The sequence below is a fragment of the Macrosteles quadrilineatus genome, unplaced genomic scaffold (genome assembly GCF_028750875.1).
Source record: "Macrosteles quadrilineatus isolate MER2022 unplaced genomic scaffold, UCM_ALF_1.0 Scaffold_20__1_contigs__length_2534061, whole genome shotgun sequence".
In the NCBI taxonomy this organism is placed as follows: domain Eukaryota; kingdom Metazoa; phylum Arthropoda; class Insecta; order Hemiptera; family Cicadellidae; genus Macrosteles; species Macrosteles quadrilineatus.
In genome coordinates, this window is record NW_026542613.1 from 2,481,085 (window position 1) to 2,498,025 (window position 16,941).

A 16,941-nucleotide genomic window follows, 5' to 3' on the forward strand; every position below is an offset into this window, starting at 1 on the left:
TCAGGGTTGCTCCATCACCAACTTTCTTCCACAATGAGCCATCCTGAACACGCCATTGACTGTAGTCCTCGGGTTTTTCCTCCACCTCCTTCATCATCTTTAAGTACCAATTGTCCTTTATTTCTCCAGTAACTACGAGATCACAACGAAGAGGAATGTCACTATTAGGGGGAACAGCTCTTGAGAGTAAATCGGGAACAACATTCTCTTTTCCTTTCCTATGGACCAAATTAAAATCGTAAGGCTGCAGACGGAGAGCCCACCTTGCTAAGCGACCTTGAGGATCTTTGAGATTGTTGAGCCAAAGAAGGCTGTAGTGATCTGTAATAACTGTGAATTTAGTTCCTTCTACGTAAGGGCGAAATCTCTCAATGGCCCATATAACAGCCAAGCATTCTCGCTCGGTAGCGGAATAGTTCTGCTCCTGCCTTGTCAAAGTCCTGCTGCCATATGCGATAACTACTTCTCCCTCCTCGGTCTGCTGACTAAGTACAGTGCCTAAGCCAACTCCTGACGCATCACAAGAGATTATGAACGGCTTCGAAAAGTCGGGGCATGATAAGATAGGGGCAGTAATGAGGCAAGACTTGATGTCATTGAAGGCTTCTTGAGCTACTGGTGTCCAATTAAATGATTTCCTTTTCTTCAGAAGTGAAGTTAATGGGTACATTCTTGTTGCAAAGTTAGGTATGAATCGTCTATACCAAGACGCGGTTCCACAAAATTGCCTTACTTCTTTCTGGCTTCGAGGAATGGGAACATCCACTATGGCCTGAACCTTATCCGGATCTACTCTCAGACCCTTCTCGCTGACAACGTAACCAAGATAGCGAAGTTCTGGTCGACAAAACTGGCATTTATTCTGGTTCAGAGTTAATTTGGCATCCTCAATTCTTCGGAAAATTTCTGAGAGAACATCCAAATGCTTTTCAAAAGTTTGAGTAACAACGATAATGTCGTCCAAGTAAACAAATACATTTGGCTCGAGATCTGGACCTAGGACATTATCTACAAAGCGCTGCCACGTTGCTGGAGCATTACTCAATCCGAACGGCATGGTCACGAAATGAAATAGACCACGGCCTGGAATGGTAAAGGCAGTTTTCTCTTTACTTGATGGGTCTAAAGGAATTTGCCAGTAGGCACTTTTGATGTCCAAACTAGAAAGGTATCTGGCGTCACGAAGACGATCTAAAATTGTAGTCACATGGGGTAGGGGATATGCATCTTTCTTAGATAATCCATTTACTTTACGAAAATCCACACAGAATCTTCTAGATCCGTCCGGTTTATCCAAGAGAAGAATAGGAGATGACCATTCACTGTGTGATGGTTCTACTACGCCCAATTCAAGCATTCTGTCAAGTTCTTCGTTCACTAGTTTCTGACGAGCTGGAGAGATAGGATAGTAGCGTTGTTTTACCGCTGGAGCATTGCCTGTATCGATCACATGCTTTACTTTGTCCGTCCTTCCAATGGGTAATGAGCCCTTACTAAAATGATCTTCCACCAAGCTATTAAGTTTTTGACGTTGTTCCGTAGTCAAACATTCTTCAGCTTTAATTCCCTCAATCGAGAAACAAAAGTGCACCTGATTTTTCTTAGAAAAATTCGATTGCTTGTTATGAATATCAGCAACTATATGCATGCAGGACCAAAAGTCTATACCAAGAATCAAAGTCTGTTGAAGGGTGGGAACTATCAGTACGGCTAAATTCTCAGTTTTGCCCTTCAAGGTGATAGGAAGGATAATATAGCCAATCACTTGATGCCTTTTTGAATCTGCCGTTTCAACATATTTTCCCGTAAGAGTGTGCAAGTGGGCAGGAAATTTATCTACAATCCAAAGGCCTTCTTTACCAATCAGAGTTTGAGAGGCTCCACTATCTAGCAAAGCTTTTATTTCTTTGCCAAATACACGAACAGTCAAATATGGTCTTGGATCATTCTCGTGAGTTTCTATTAGGTAAGAGACATTAGCAATTTTATCAGCAGTATGATCGATTGAGTCATCTTTAAATCCCAGGGAGTCAACTAGGTTCTTGGTGCTGGCTCCCTGCCTTGCCCGTTTTTTGGTGAGCATTTCTGGCAGTACGCTTTAGTTACATTTGGTTGTCCACAGCCATAACAAAATCGTTTTCTATCCTGGGTACATTGCATGTAACGATGGCCTGTTGAACCACAATTCCAACATTTAAATGTGGATGGAGTTGAAGACTGGACATAAGCACCAGCTACTTTATGATTTGGAAAGATCCTCTTTCTGTTCTGATCATGATATGCCAAATCAGGCTCTAGTATTGGCATTGGATGGGGCACTGATCTAAGATTGGAACGCAGACGACTAGCCTCAGCTTTCCTTCCCAGCTGACGGAGTTCTTCTATTGTAGTGATATTAAACAGTGCCAGCCGATCATGAAGGTGAGGGTGTAAATTGTGAATGATCTGTTTCAATCTGGTTTCTTCGGGAACGGTTGTAGCTAATCGAACAAATAGGCTTTCCATAGCCGCAATAAACATGTCAATTGGCTCAGTCTCTCCTTGCGTCCGATAGAAAATCTCCTGTTGTAGCCGAAAATCATAGTCGGGGGCTTGAAATACTATCTTCATTTCCTTGCAAAGTTCTTCCCATGATTTGATTCTAGAGATAGTCGATCTATACCAGATAAGAGCTGATCCTGAAAACAAATCAACCGCTGACTGAAATAATTCTGCTGGGCTCAAACCTCTTGCTCTCCTCAATTCTTCCACTCGTTCCAAAAATGCACCTATACTCTGGCCAGGTGAATTGTCAAACTTGAGACCCCACTTGTAAACAGGAATTGATCTGATCATAGAGCCATCGGGATATTTTTTGTTGGATTCATTGGGTATTTCATGTTTAGTCATCACTCGAGATGCGGATGGTTGTGGTTCTGGCAATGTTTGAATGTTATCTTCACCAGAAGTGTTAGAAAATGATACAAGATCTGTGACAAAAGTTGTAGGTGTACCAATCATAGCCTTTGTCTGAAGAGCAGTTTCTGGTAACACAGCATCAGTTCTGTTTTGAAGAACTCCCTCTCTGGAAATCGCAGATGGAGAAGATTTTGGGACGAAATCGGCCAAGAGCTGCTTTAAATTCTCTGACAATTGTAATTTCCTCGTCTCAAGTTCATCATCCTTTGGAGCAGAAACTGGGATTCTTCCAACCCTATCAGACAAACACATAAGCCTAGTAGACAACCGCTGATACTCATTATCTCGAAAATTCCCATCATATTCCGATATTTTTGAAGACAAGTCCCCTAATGTAGTCTCACACTCTTCCAACTCCGCTTCAGTATCCATATTATTTACAACAGAGACATCTATAACCACCTTAGAAAGTAAACTCTGTGCCAGACGTTTTCTTAACTCTCCTGCAGAACCTTCCTCGGATAGACCTCTAATCTTCAGCTCATATTCGACTTCAGACTTCCGCAAATGGTAAACACTAGTAGGGATCATGATGTAATCTCAAATTTCCAATAATATACACAATCAAAACAACAATAAATAAATCAGCTTTGAATATTTCAATCGAAAAACAATTCAAGTAGAGTCAATAGTAGATGGGTCAAGCACACTGGTCCCACGTTCAGGGCGCCATTTGTAACAGTTTGTCTAATTTGACCAACTACCAACAAGTTTGCTCCAGACTAGCTCAATGGGCGGGGTGGGATGTGTCATAGGCCAGTGAGGTGTTACACTACGATGAATAGTATTTAATTGAAGGGGCGCCACCTTGTGATATGGGCAAATTGTCTGTCGATTGTCACAAGGAACCAATCTCCCAGTAGTGTTGCCTATGGTTGTGGTAAGCAGGGTAAACCTAACACCTGTGATGTCAATTGACCATACTCTACATTGACTTGAATTGCCCTAACCATTTATCTAATCGATAAATACCTAAATTTAATGATCACCAAAATCACTCAAAATACTTAAGAACTATAGTAGCTATAAAGATTTTCTAAAATAATTCAACCAAATAGAAACTAACTGGAATGTCAAATAAAAATCCAAATATGTATGATAAGCTCTATTTATCTCAAGATAAGAATGCCCTGATAACAAATCAAGTTCAACTTATACAGTTTAATGAGCAAAGGTAATTTAAATCAACATCAGTTTCAAAAGCAATATGAGAGCAGTACTTAATAATTACGTTTTCTAATCAATAATCCGTAATCAATAGTCAAGAATCAATAATCAATATTCAGAGATAATCCGAATTATTAATCTGAAATCAATAATCAATAATCGGCACTCAATAATCAATAATAATCAATTTACCATAATCATAAAAATTCAATAATCAAAATCAATATTCAGCAATAATTAATAAGTAACCCTTAATCAATAATCGATAATAATCAATCAAACAGGATCCATCTTAAATCTACATAAATGGTACATAATGACGGTGGCCACCGGAACACCTATAACAGACAACATACAAAGCACAAAATATTACAATATACAAATATACAATAAATCCGTAGGTCCTGGATGTCCCACGACGATTCACTAGCCACTGTCCAAGTGTCCGTTGCACAGGAGATAAATAATCTTAAAGTCACTCACCAAATGTAGACTTCATACACAGTGTCCAAAAGACAAAAGATATCCTGCCGGACCGGGTCTCTGAGGCAAACGTATGGTCCAACAGTTGAGCGAGCGGTAGGCCGTGAGCGGCAGGTCGGTACGTGAGCGGCAGGTCGGTACGTGAGCGGCTGACACCAAGGCGGCGTCCAGAGATGTCCAAACAGTAGCCTCTCGTAGTAGTGACAAGTCCGGTAGCAGTGGGTCGGTATAAAAAACCCTGTGTGTACACAGTAAATTAATAGTACGTGCCTTAGTAACACTATTTTATCTGAGGAAAATTCCTAACACCCAAAAATTTATGTACAGTGAGAACTTTAGTTAACTGTGACAAATAATCATTTTTCTAGCAAATGCTTGGAACAAATTGGCAAAATTATATTTTAAAATCTCAAAGGTAAACACATTAATTAAACTGCAGATATTTACATTTTTAAACAGAATAGGCTACATAAACTCATGGACAGATTTTTAACTATACAAACATTTGGCAATAAAATAATGGCTACTAAAATACAAGTGTTTTATGAACATTAAAATGCAAAATAATTAGATACTCAATGAATGATTTTGTTTTCAAATACAGCTATGTTAAAACGATTTTACCTGAAAATAACAATTTATAAGCACACAAATACAGTACAACATTTAAACCTTTAAAACATATTTGAAACATTTAAATTCATAATTTACTAGTTTAAGATTACAAACATTTATTTTTGCAACGTCTAGTACTTTCAGAATGTAACAAATTTTCCATAAAACCAGTCAAGCTACTTTTCAATCTAACTAGGTCAAATCTAGGGCTCTGAACTTCAAGTTTAACCTCCTAAAGCAAAGAGTTATTTAATGGTTCTGGCATTTACTGAATATAACACAATTGATTGGTAATCAAAAACATTAGCCTAATTATGTTTACCTAAACGTTTGGTGAATTTTTATAACTAACAAACAATTTTTAACTTTCACTTTAAGAACAAATACTCAACACAATATTCATGAAACCAGTTTGCATAGACATGAAATGAATATTTTACACCTTAAATGAATATTTTACATTAGAAAGATCCATGACATTAAACTCAAATTTAGGCTACACAGAACAATGAAATTTACAGTTAAACAATATTCTACAATAACATTTATAAATAAGTTACGAAATTTATTACATTTATTCTACCAAATTTGATCCCTAACATGTTAAAACGTACGGCCAATCGACATTGATTTGATTAAAATCCTAACTAGTTAATTTGAAGGCTTGATTCAGTGAAATGACTTTTGTCCAACAAAACAGCTAATTAATTTTTCTCCCTGCTTACCTCAGAATATTCCAAAATGGGAATCCAAGAAAATCCACCGGCGTCGGTGCTCTGAGGGTCCTTGACGATGTTGGCTCTGCTTCTCCTCAACTAACCTCTTCGTCGTTAACGAGCGTCCACATGTGCTCCTCTACTCCAGTACAGACATGATCGCAATCAGCTGTTCGGCAAATGACCGATCGATAGCGCTGTCCACGCTGAGCCCAATACATTTGTGGACTTTATTTAGTGCCTTCAGGGCAGAGTTGACAATTTTCTGTCAGTTCTGTTTATATTCATCCAAACATTGAAGGTGCGCGTCACTTCAATTATATTGTCATTAGTAAGGTGATCAGTCTCACTAGGGATTTAGTTCCAAAACAAGAAAATAACGTTACAAGATATAGACCATGACAACGTTAGGCAATAAATAAAGAACAATATGTAAACAATGAATAAAGACAACGTAGTATTGAGTGTGAAACGTCGAGGGGGGAGCGTAGGAGATGTAGAGGCTGTGCGGGTTTTCCAGTCACGGACACTCAAATTTAGTTGTCAAACAGTTCTAATCTAACCTAACCTAACCAACCAAACTTACTGTAATATTTCAAAAATCTGTTTTATATTCACCACATGCCTTTTCTATTATCCAACGGAATTACTCGAATTAAAATTAAAATTACATAGTATGATTTGTCTAGGAGGGTAGTATTCCAGTCGCGGACACGGCTTCCATATTGGTTAGTTGGCAGATTTTGTGACATCATGTTTCACCTGGGGGGTAGTTTTCCGGGGGATAGTATACCGCATCCCCACTCCTTCTACCAACACCAACAGATTTTGGTTCAATAGGCTATTCTTTGTTAGAAGCGATCGAGTAAAGTTTCGCCAGCTAAACAATGTAACCCAGTTAACTTATTCCCTGTTTCACCTAACTTACCTAGACTTAAAACAAAAGAAACTTATAAATTAAACCTTACCTATGCAATACACAATCTAAAATTTCAAAGAAATGAAGGGTACACTTCCATATCTGTTGGCACAAACAACCGAATGAAAATATCGATCGATATAACGATATATCGAATTAAACAATTGAATAATCAATATTACTCATTCGGTTGTTTGTGCCAACAGATATGGAAGTGTACCCTTACCCAACCTAACTAGACAAACGATATATCGAATTAAACAATTGAATAATCTATATTACTCATTCGGTTGTTTGTGCCAACAGATATGGAAGTGTACCCGAAATGAATAAGTCAATCAATGATTTATACTTTTTAAGTCTCAGTTAGGGTACAAATGATAAAGGCTTAACTTAAACTTAGGCCTAATAGCCTACCTTGAATTCAAAATCCTTAGACCTAAAGTCGGTCGTTGTATCCGCCTTGACCTTTCCAAAATTGTTAACCTTTGAGACTTCGGGCCTAAAATTATTCACTGACGGTTTTCCAATATTGGTACTACTAGTAACTTTATTAGCAAGTTGTTCTTTGTAATGATTATTACTTTTAGACGACCTTTGCATGGAATGACTTAATCTTCCAACAAAACAACTTTAAAAGCTAGGCCTAAGTAGGCCTAGTATATTATTCCCTCTGACAACTATTACAAATACTGTAGGTACTGAAATTTGTTACACTTGCTTCTAAAATATGTGAATAAATCTATGCCATCAATACTTTGCACTTTGAAGAAGAATCCCAGCAAGACAACCATTCATTGGGCATTCAACGATTCGACCTATTCAACAATCACCTTGTTTTGTTATTTCGTTATTTTGAATTTGACACTTGGATTGTTTGTTTGTTTACACTTCAGACATAACAACCAGCCATTCGTAAAAAATGATGAAGTGAAAGTGAAGTAAAGTGATCATAGGATTAAACAGAACATCAGCAGATTCAATTCAATCTGTAGTTTGAATCAAATCCGTGAGTAGAGTAGAGTAGAGTGAACTTAATGGTTAATGGGGAACGCTAAACCATAGATTAAACAATAAAGATACTCCTCTTAAAAACAAAAATAAAAAAATAATAATAATACAAATGGCTAAACATAATCGATGCTTTTAGAATGCAAATTCTTCAATCGATCAATCAAATTCTTTTAGTTTAAGATTAATGCGGTAGTCAAAAGTGGTGCACCCCAGGGATCGGTTCTGGGTCCTTTTCTGTTCCTTGTTTTAATAATGACCTTCCTGTAAATATTAGTTGTAACAAAGTCACCTATTTGCTTATGACACTACCTTCTTCTGTTCAGAATATTGGTGAGCTCTGTAACATTATGTCTGATGTGATGGCAGATGGCACAATCTGGTTTGAAGCTAATGGCATCCTTTTGAACACCAATAAAACCCAAAAAATATGTTTTTCCTTGTGCCAGTTTGATGTTCAATCTGATGTATATGTAGATTCTGTCGTTAAGCTCTTAGGTATTACTGCTGGTTGACACCAAACTTACCTGGGAATCCTGGGATTCTCACATACAGAATATTTATACTACACTTATGGGTAATTTGTTGAACGAATATGGGATTTTTTTTATTATGCGGGATAAAGTACTTACCTAAAACGGGATAAAAATCAAAATTACTGGGGATAATATCCCCATTTTAGAAGGGATTTTATGTGTAGACTATCCAGAGTATGATTTTTTTGTGACATTTAAAGAAACTGATCCCTAAAGTCTACCTGAAAAATGTGTATTATGCTTGTTTAATGGAATAATTTCATATGGCATTCGTCTGTGGGGGAATGGCCCCAGTATTGACAAAGTCTTGCGCTTACAAAAAAAGGCGATGCGCATAATCACAAACTCAGCTTTTAAAGCACACTGTTACTGTAAACCACTCTTTGTCAGCGAAGATATTATCTTGACAGTGATTAACCAGTATATTTATGTTTGCCTATTGCATGTTAAATCCCCACTTCTCAATAAAGGAATTCCTGGAAGGTAGTTCGGATGAGCTGAATTAGTAACGTGACCGCCATGAGTACTAAAGTATGTTTCTTTACATATTTTAAAATTTGTGAGTCCTTGTGAGTCTTATACATATGTGCGGAAATTAAAATAAGTTTGTTTTTACGCTGACACAGCCTATTCCCATCATAAGATGGGCCAACGGCTAAGAAGATGGTAATAAGGTAATAATTAAGCAACATCTGCATGAGTATCCACTCAGAAGTATTGTTACGTACTGTCATCATATCGTTGTTATTGTCATCATTTGTATAGTTATATTCTTGTTGAAAGAAATTGTTGCTGATCTTATCGAATTATGTCATTATAGGTTTTGTTGTCGTCTTGTTATTGTTACTATTTGTTGAAGTCTATTATTGTTATCTTTTTTGTAAAAGTTTAAATTATTGTTATTCTTTTTCGGAGTCTTATTCTTCATTTATTATTGCTTACTAAAAATGAAATGTTACGACCTTGCCTTTTTTGAACTAATTTGAAAATTTGATTGTTTGTTGGATGTAGTTGTTTTAAATTCATTCTGTGTTAAATCAAACTGTGAAACTGGACATTGTTTTCAACCCATCATATTTGTATTACTTTTGTATTGGTGTATCGCCGTTTGAAATAAATAAATAAATAAATAAATAAAGTAGTGTGCATGGTTAATTGCACAGACCTCATCGTCGATTGACATGTTTTGTATTTCTTCTGATAGCTTAAATGAGGTGGATTTCCAGGTTGCCTCAACTGGTATTTCAGATCACACTGGACAATGGTTTAGGATATCGACCAAATCAAGGATGAACGCTACCATCACGACAACTCGCAGACAAATAAACAGTAATAGCATTAGGGATCTGAAGGGCCATCTTTCAGCGCAAGGTTGGGAGACAGTGTACGAGCGTGATAACTCTGAGGAGGCATACAACAGTTTCATTACGAATTTGACTCTTTCTCTGAATTCATCCTGTCCTCTGATGAAAGCTCGGGTTAGGCCTTATAATCCCATCAAGCAAGTTTTTGATGTAGAAGCTGGCCAGCTGAAGGCACAGTTTCTAGATGCCCTTGACACGTTTATTCTGACTGGAAGAAGTGAAGACAGGGATACAGCTAACGAACTGAAGAGATCGTATGATATGAAACTTAGGTCACTGAGAAAAGAAGCAAACGCCACCTACATAGCAGAATCAAGCAACAAAAGTAGGGCTGTGTGGAGAGTCATCAACAGCGAGAGTAAACAGAAGAAAGAACCCACTAACTCGGTCAAGCTTAAATTAGATGCAGTAGTAATGAGTGACCCAGTGAACATATGTAATGAATTTAATAACTACTTTACCTCGATTGCTGAAGTCACACTTGAGAAAATTAAGAACCAAAAGACGAACCATGTGCAGTCATGTGATTGGGAGATTGCCCATCACATGACTGAGTTCACTCCTACTTCTAAGGATGAGCTCCTCCGCGTCATAGGTGGATTGAAGAATAAAACATCGTCGGGCTTTGACGAGGTATCCTCGCTGATGCTGAAGCGGTGCCAGGATGAACTTGTAGGACCTATGCTACATATTATCAATTTAAGTTTCCAGGAAGGACATGTACCTAGCAAAATGAAGCTTTCCAAGGTCATTCCCCTTTACAAGTCAGGAAGCAGGACGGAAATGGGAAACTACAGACCCATCTCAATGGTCTCAACTTTCTCGAAGCTGATGGAAAAAATTGTCTTCCAGCAAATTGTCAAGCATCTGGAGAGAAACAACATCGTCCTCGAGGAGCAACATGGATTCACCTGGAACAAATCCACTTCTACAGCTCTTGTGTCTCTTTTTGAGCACATAATAGATAAACTCGAAGCAGGTGATAATGTCATGGGCATTTTCCTAGACTTAAGTAAGGCCTTTGACTGCCTTGGCCACGAATTGATATTAAAAAAACTCAATACTCTGGGATTCAGAGGTGCTGGGTTGAGGTGGCTTCAGAGCTACTTAGTCGGGAGGGAACAAGTGGTTGAGATAAAACAAAACATCAATGGAACCCAAAACGCCATCAGATCGGACAGACTGCCAGTAAGTCGAGGCGTCCCTCAGGGATCAGTCCTGGGCCCTCAGCTTTTCGTCCTCTTCACAGCAGACTTTCCCGCTTACACGAAGCCTTTTTGCAAGTCAATAATGTATGCCGATGATACGGTACTCCTTATGTCATGCAAAAACAGAGATGACCTGGAAGTCCGATCTTACATTGCTATGAATATGGCAGTAGAGTACTGTAATATGAACGATCTCGTATTCAATGTAAAGAAGACAAATCAGCTCAATTTTGGTCATAGGAAGGAGGAGGTGTCCGTTTTCCCTGACATTGAAAGTGTTGAGGCCACGAAGTATTTAGGTGTGGTACTTGACAGCTCGCTGTCATGGTCAGACCATCTTGACGAGCTCTGCAGGAGGCTCAACACTGAATAATGAATAATGAATAATGAATAATGAATAATGAATTTTATTTCCTCAAAAACAAACAATCATCAAATCATAAAACAATTCGGAAATTAACTGGCCACTTTGTCCAGTAATTGTGGCCAGTGTACACAAAACTTATCTAATCTATACATGAAATGAAGAGTTCAGTCTTATCAATCCATTACTAAAATTATCACTCCTGCTGCTACCTGTAGCGTTACATATTGAAATTAAGTCTACTTCTAAAAATTAAAATATACATATCTGACTGCCTGAAATGTAAATAATGAACACAAAATATATAAAAAACGTACTACAATTTAACGATGTGAAAAACATAGATTTTATTCTAAAACATTACGAAGCAACGAAGTATCATTTATATTACATAACCATTCTTTCAACCTTTTACAAAAACTATTAACATTGTTACTTCTTTTTATATCAATTGGCAACATATTAAAAACAAAAGGCCCCAAAAATAGATACGAATGCTTGAACAGTTCTTTGTTGACTTTAGGGGTCCTGTAAAACAAATTATCTACACTTCTGGTATTGTAATATAGGTTATCAGTTCCATTGTTCCCACTTTTAAGATAAAACAATTTTAATACTTTAAATATAAAAAGATTCTGAATCGGCATTATTTTTGATTGAAAGTATAACGGAAATGAGCTTTCTCTCAACTGTTTATTAAAAATGATTCTTAAAAAATGATTTTGAGTTGTTCTTAAACGATTGATGAAACTTTTGAAAGTACCTCCCCAGCATATTAATCCATATTGCAAACGTGAATGTATTAGTGCGTAATAAAGTGTTTTCAATAAATGTTCTTCACAAAAATGTTTTAAGAAATAAAATTTTCTAATTGATCTTTTGACATTTGCATGCAGAATTTGAATGTGTTTTTCCCACGTAAATTTTTCATCAAAGTGTATCCCAAGGTATTTAAATGATTTAACTTTCTCAATTTCCTCACATTGGCAATCTACACGTTGGCAGCCTTGTATGTGATACAAAATAGGAGATGAAAAAGAAAATTCTCTGTAGCCAAAATTTATAAACTTTGTTTTACTAACATTAACTTTCATTTTGTTTTTTAAGCACCAATCTTGGAGTATGTCTAAATCAAACATTAAATTCATTTTTAAAACTTCCTTATCCTTATTAGAATAAAGAAAACCAATATCATCGGCAAAAGCTTGGATTTGACCTTTAAAATTCTTGTCAAGCAAATCGTTAATAAAAACAAGGAATAAAATTGCTGAGGTAACCGAGCCCTGCGGCACACCTACAGTTACGGGCAGTGGTCTGCTGAGGCAGTCACCTACCCGTACCTGCTGTTCTCTGCCAGTCAGGAAGCTGCGGAACCAATTGAGCGCCACACCTCTGATACCAGCTGCCTCAAGCTTAAATAGTAAGATATTATGGTTAACCAGGTCAAAGGCCTTCATAAAGTCAACAAAGAGACCTGTCGTTTTGTTGCCATTGTTAAAACTTGAATATATTAAATTTGTAAAATTCAACAGAGCATCTTCTGTAGATTTTCCTCGCTGAAACCCAAACTGCCATTGAGAAAAAAAAATTATTTGATTGAAATACTTTACTAGTCTGTTAACCATTAGCTTCTCCAATATCTTAGAAAAAGATGAAAGTAGACTGATTGGTCTTATGTTGTTCAATTTTATTAAGTTTGGCTTCTTGAAAATTGGTATTACGACACTTAACTTTAACTTAGTAGGAAAAATACCTTCACTAAAACTTTTATTAAAAATATAGGTTAAAACAGGTGCAATGTATTGAGCTATTTTTTTTACTAATAATGCATTAAAATTATCGAAACCCGAAGATTTTTTATTTTTAAAACCATTAATGACACCTATAATTTCGTTTTCAGTGGTTGGCACAATGAAAAAAGATTGGCAACGCTGATGTAGACCCAGGTCGGCCAGTGAAGGTGTATCGTTATCAGGTTGCACAATGTTCATCAGATAATGATTAACTCTATCTGCTACACTTTGTGAGTCACTGTCAATAGTTCCATCCTCAAGCTCAACCTTATCAAAACACTGATTACGGGTTTCACCAGTTAGGCTATTTATGACCCTCCACTGTCTAGCGGGGTCACCATCAGCATTTCGAATATGATTTGAATAATACAATTTTTTGACATTATCCATTTCGAGTTTTAAATTATTGTAGAACATTTTATAGTGATTCCTTAAAACTAAATCATATGGCCTTTTTTTGGTTAACACGTACAGTTTTTTTCTTCTACGTATTTTTTTTAAGAGACTTGTCGTCATCCAAGGACTTAGTAGTTTGGCCTTAGCAAGACTCTTATCTATTGAAATGGTTTTAGAACACTTATTTACAACGTCAGTTAAAATTAAATTAAACTTCTCATAACATAAATCAATATTTTTTTCATTAAAAACTTCGTCCCAACTAATAGACTTTAAACAACCAATAACCTTATCAAAATCTATAGTCTGCTTCTCGCAAAATACTTTTTTTTTGTCTTGGTCTAAAGAAATGTCATTAAATTTAAGACCCAATAAACAATGATCTGTTATATTCAAATCAAATATTGCTTGCTTAAAGCTATTTACTTGCCTATGTTTAATAAAAATATGGTCGATTAGTGTTTTAGAATTTGTTGTGATTCTAGTAGCATTCTTAACTATTGATAAAAACCCATTGTTCTCTAAAAGGTACTGATAGTTTTTAGAATTTATTTTTCCATCTAACAGGTCGATATTAACGTCTCCCAGCAAAATTGTATTTGTAGTAAAATAATTCATATAAGATTCTAGTTCGTTTACAAAATCCTTCTCAGTAAACTCTTGCAGTCTATATATACAAAATAGTTTAAAATAATGTTTACTAATTTTTATATTTAAGAGGAGCGTGTCAGCAGTCCTCATACTGTTTACATTTGCTTCTGTGACACATATATCCTTTAAAGCGTAACATATGACACCACCTGATCTGTAGGAGTCATTACAACGTGCAAAAATGTTGTAATTTGGAATATTGAATAAATTTAACTCATCGGTGTTAATCCAAACTTCACTTAATACAATAAAGGTAATATCTTGTTCTAATTGAGAAAATTCTATTAAAAAATTATTAAAGTTTTGTCGTAAGCTTCTAATGTTGCAATATATTAAGGTGAATACATTATTTGAGTTGACATCATCTAATTCAAAAAAATTGCTGTTTAAGGATAGTAAATAATCACTATTCTCTACCATACAAATTACGATATGTACATTTAAAATCTATTCAAAAATGGAACTAAAACTAAATATGTAAATAAGGAAAGTGAAATCCCTGGAAGCAATTAATGATCTCAATATAGGACAGTATGTATCCATTGCTTTTGACGATGGTTTATTTGAGCTTTTTGATGTCAGCCTCACTGTAAATCCTGCGACACTTATCCTTATCAGCCTTCCTGATAAAGAATTTTCCCTCACGGCACCACGCGTATTTGATGCCTACTTCAGCACATTTCTTTTTCAAGTCAGACAAAAACACCTTATTAGCTGGAGACAAGTGCTCATTAATGTACAGTTTCGCTTTTGGGAAAGACGAGTTTACCTGGTCCACAGTCACAGATTCCTTGAGCTCCCTGAATTGTTTCAACCACGTGTCTCTAGTGGATCTGCCGATGAACTGGACCACGAGGGAAGGGACCCGGTCTTTGCGGAAGCTGGGTACTCGGTGTGCTGCGTTGATCTGGGACTCCTCCACCTCCAGGCCGATGACTGCACCTACGTCCTTCACCAACTGGATGACATCCTCCCTGGGGGTGACTGGGATACCGCTAATCTCGATGTTGCTGCGTCGGGTATATTGTTCCAGTGATCGAGTCCGGTCTTGTAGGTCGGTGACTGTTTCTCGCAAAACCTCATTTTCTTTTTTCAGAACTTGCACTTCCGATCTTAAATTTTCCATTAATTTGGTAGATTCGTCCACTTTTTCTGAAAGAAAATTCAGGGATTGCGACATTTCGGAAACTTCTTTTTTTACGTTTTTTAACTCAGTAAAAAGTTCTTTTTTTAAACTGTCCAAAACTTTAAGCAAAAATTCCTTTGTTATCGGCGTACTTGAGCCGGAACTTACACTGCCTTCTCGGCACTCCCTACACCTCCATTGCTTTGCTGTACGAACCTTCTTCTCTTCTATATCTTCTTTCACACAGTTTACATGAAACGATTTTTTGCAATTACCGGCACAACTTATCACTTCAGTAGACTTGCAGCTGCCAATGTCCACGTTGCAAACGCCACAGGTAGCTGGCATTTTAATTTATGTACGTAAAAAGCACTTTTTTAACTACACAAGGCCGTTTAGACAAACACGCCACACACGTGAAGTAGTAGCGCGACGTGAGCTTGCGATACGGTAGCGGAGCAGTACGTCTTATCGGATCGGCTGACCCGACTGAACTGAACTGCCATCTTCGCCCTCAGAAGAGTGAAGAGTGTTAGCACCATGGACGCTGTCGGGATTGCATACAGTTCTCTTTTTGAGAGCCATTTACGTTATGGCATTGTTCTTTGGGGCGCTGCAAGTCAGGTGAATTTGAAGCGGGTGCTCGTACTTCAGAATAGAGCAATTCGTACTCTGGTGGGACTTGATGAAAGAGACAACTGTAGAAGAGCTTTCATCGACCTTAACATCTTAACTGTGGTCAACATTTACCTTCTGGAAGTGATCAACCTTGCAAACTCCGCAAATTTGAAGAGAAACCAAAGCCTTCACGCATACAGCACGAGGAACGCCCAGGACTTCAACCTGACAGTACACCGCACAACGAGCTTTCAGCGAAAGCCCACATACGCCGGAGCCAAGCTGTACAATATCCTACCAATGGAAGTGAAGAGGTCTCACCTTGGTTCTTTCAAGAAGACGTTGCACAAGTGGCTGATTGAACGACCATTTTTTTCTGTTGCAGAATTTTTGGACTGGCCCAATTTTCAAGTGTAAAAACATGGATTTATTCGATTTTGTACACATTTTTGTATTTGTAAATACTTACTGACCTATTGTTTATGACGCCATTTTCAATCTTGACGATTGCTTAATAAAGTATCTCTCTCTCTCTCTCTCTCTCTCTCTCTCTCTCTCTCTCTCTCTCTCTCTCTCTCTCTCTCTCTCATGTCCGTTTGAGTAAATCACAATCCCCAGCATCGCACTATGTATATAGTCGAGTAAATCCGTACAAGAACCCTAAAAAACCTGCTTTAAATTGTTTTATTGGTTATTTTGACTTAGAATTATGTGTATTTACCAGGAAAAAAAGTCTAATGAAATCGGAGTCTCGGAAGTCCAAAATTCAAGATGGCGTCCAATATTTTGGTCAAATGTGTCCGTTAGCACAATAACTCAAACAAAAATTATCCGATTTCGATGAAATTCGGTACAAACGTGTACACCAACATTTATTTTACGAGTTTGCGAACCAGCATTATCGGATCGTGGGAACAGGGGTTTATGGGGTAAAAATAGGTTTTTCCCATTTTTGACCCTAAAAACATACAATTTTTCAATTTATTTCAAAACCATTTTAGGGCTAAAAAACAAAC

At 37.1% G+C, this 16,941-nt stretch overlaps 2 protein-coding genes across 5 annotated transcripts in view; both read right to left on the minus strand.

Annotated features, from left to right (window-relative positions):
• The window catches only part of LOC129005358 (uncharacterized), a 28,351-nt gene extending 20,650 nt beyond the window's left edge, over nucleotides 1-7,701 (minus strand). For all 4 annotated transcript variants that reach the window (XM_054434223.1, XM_054434220.1, XM_054434222.1 and 1 more), the window contains exon 1: nucleotides 7,276-7,701. In XM_054434223.1, coding sequence (XP_054290198.1) covers nucleotides 7,276-7,461 — 186 coding nt within the window. In that variant the 5' untranslated portion in view covers nucleotides 7,462-7,701. The remainder of the gene's footprint in view (nucleotides 1-7,275) is intronic.
• Nucleotides 7,702-14,740: 7,039 nt separating this feature from the next.
• Nucleotides 14,741-15,655, minus strand: LOC129005394 (uncharacterized). The gene is made up of 2 exons (XM_054434265.1): nucleotides 15,460-15,655; nucleotides 14,741-15,333 (listed from the first exon to the last, which is right to left on the minus strand). Exons 1-2 carry the CDS (start codon nucleotides 15,653-15,655, stop codon nucleotides 14,741-14,743), a joined length of 789 nt encoding a protein of 262 aa, XP_054290240.1.
• Between the last annotated feature and the right edge of the window lie 1,286 nt (nucleotides 15,656-16,941).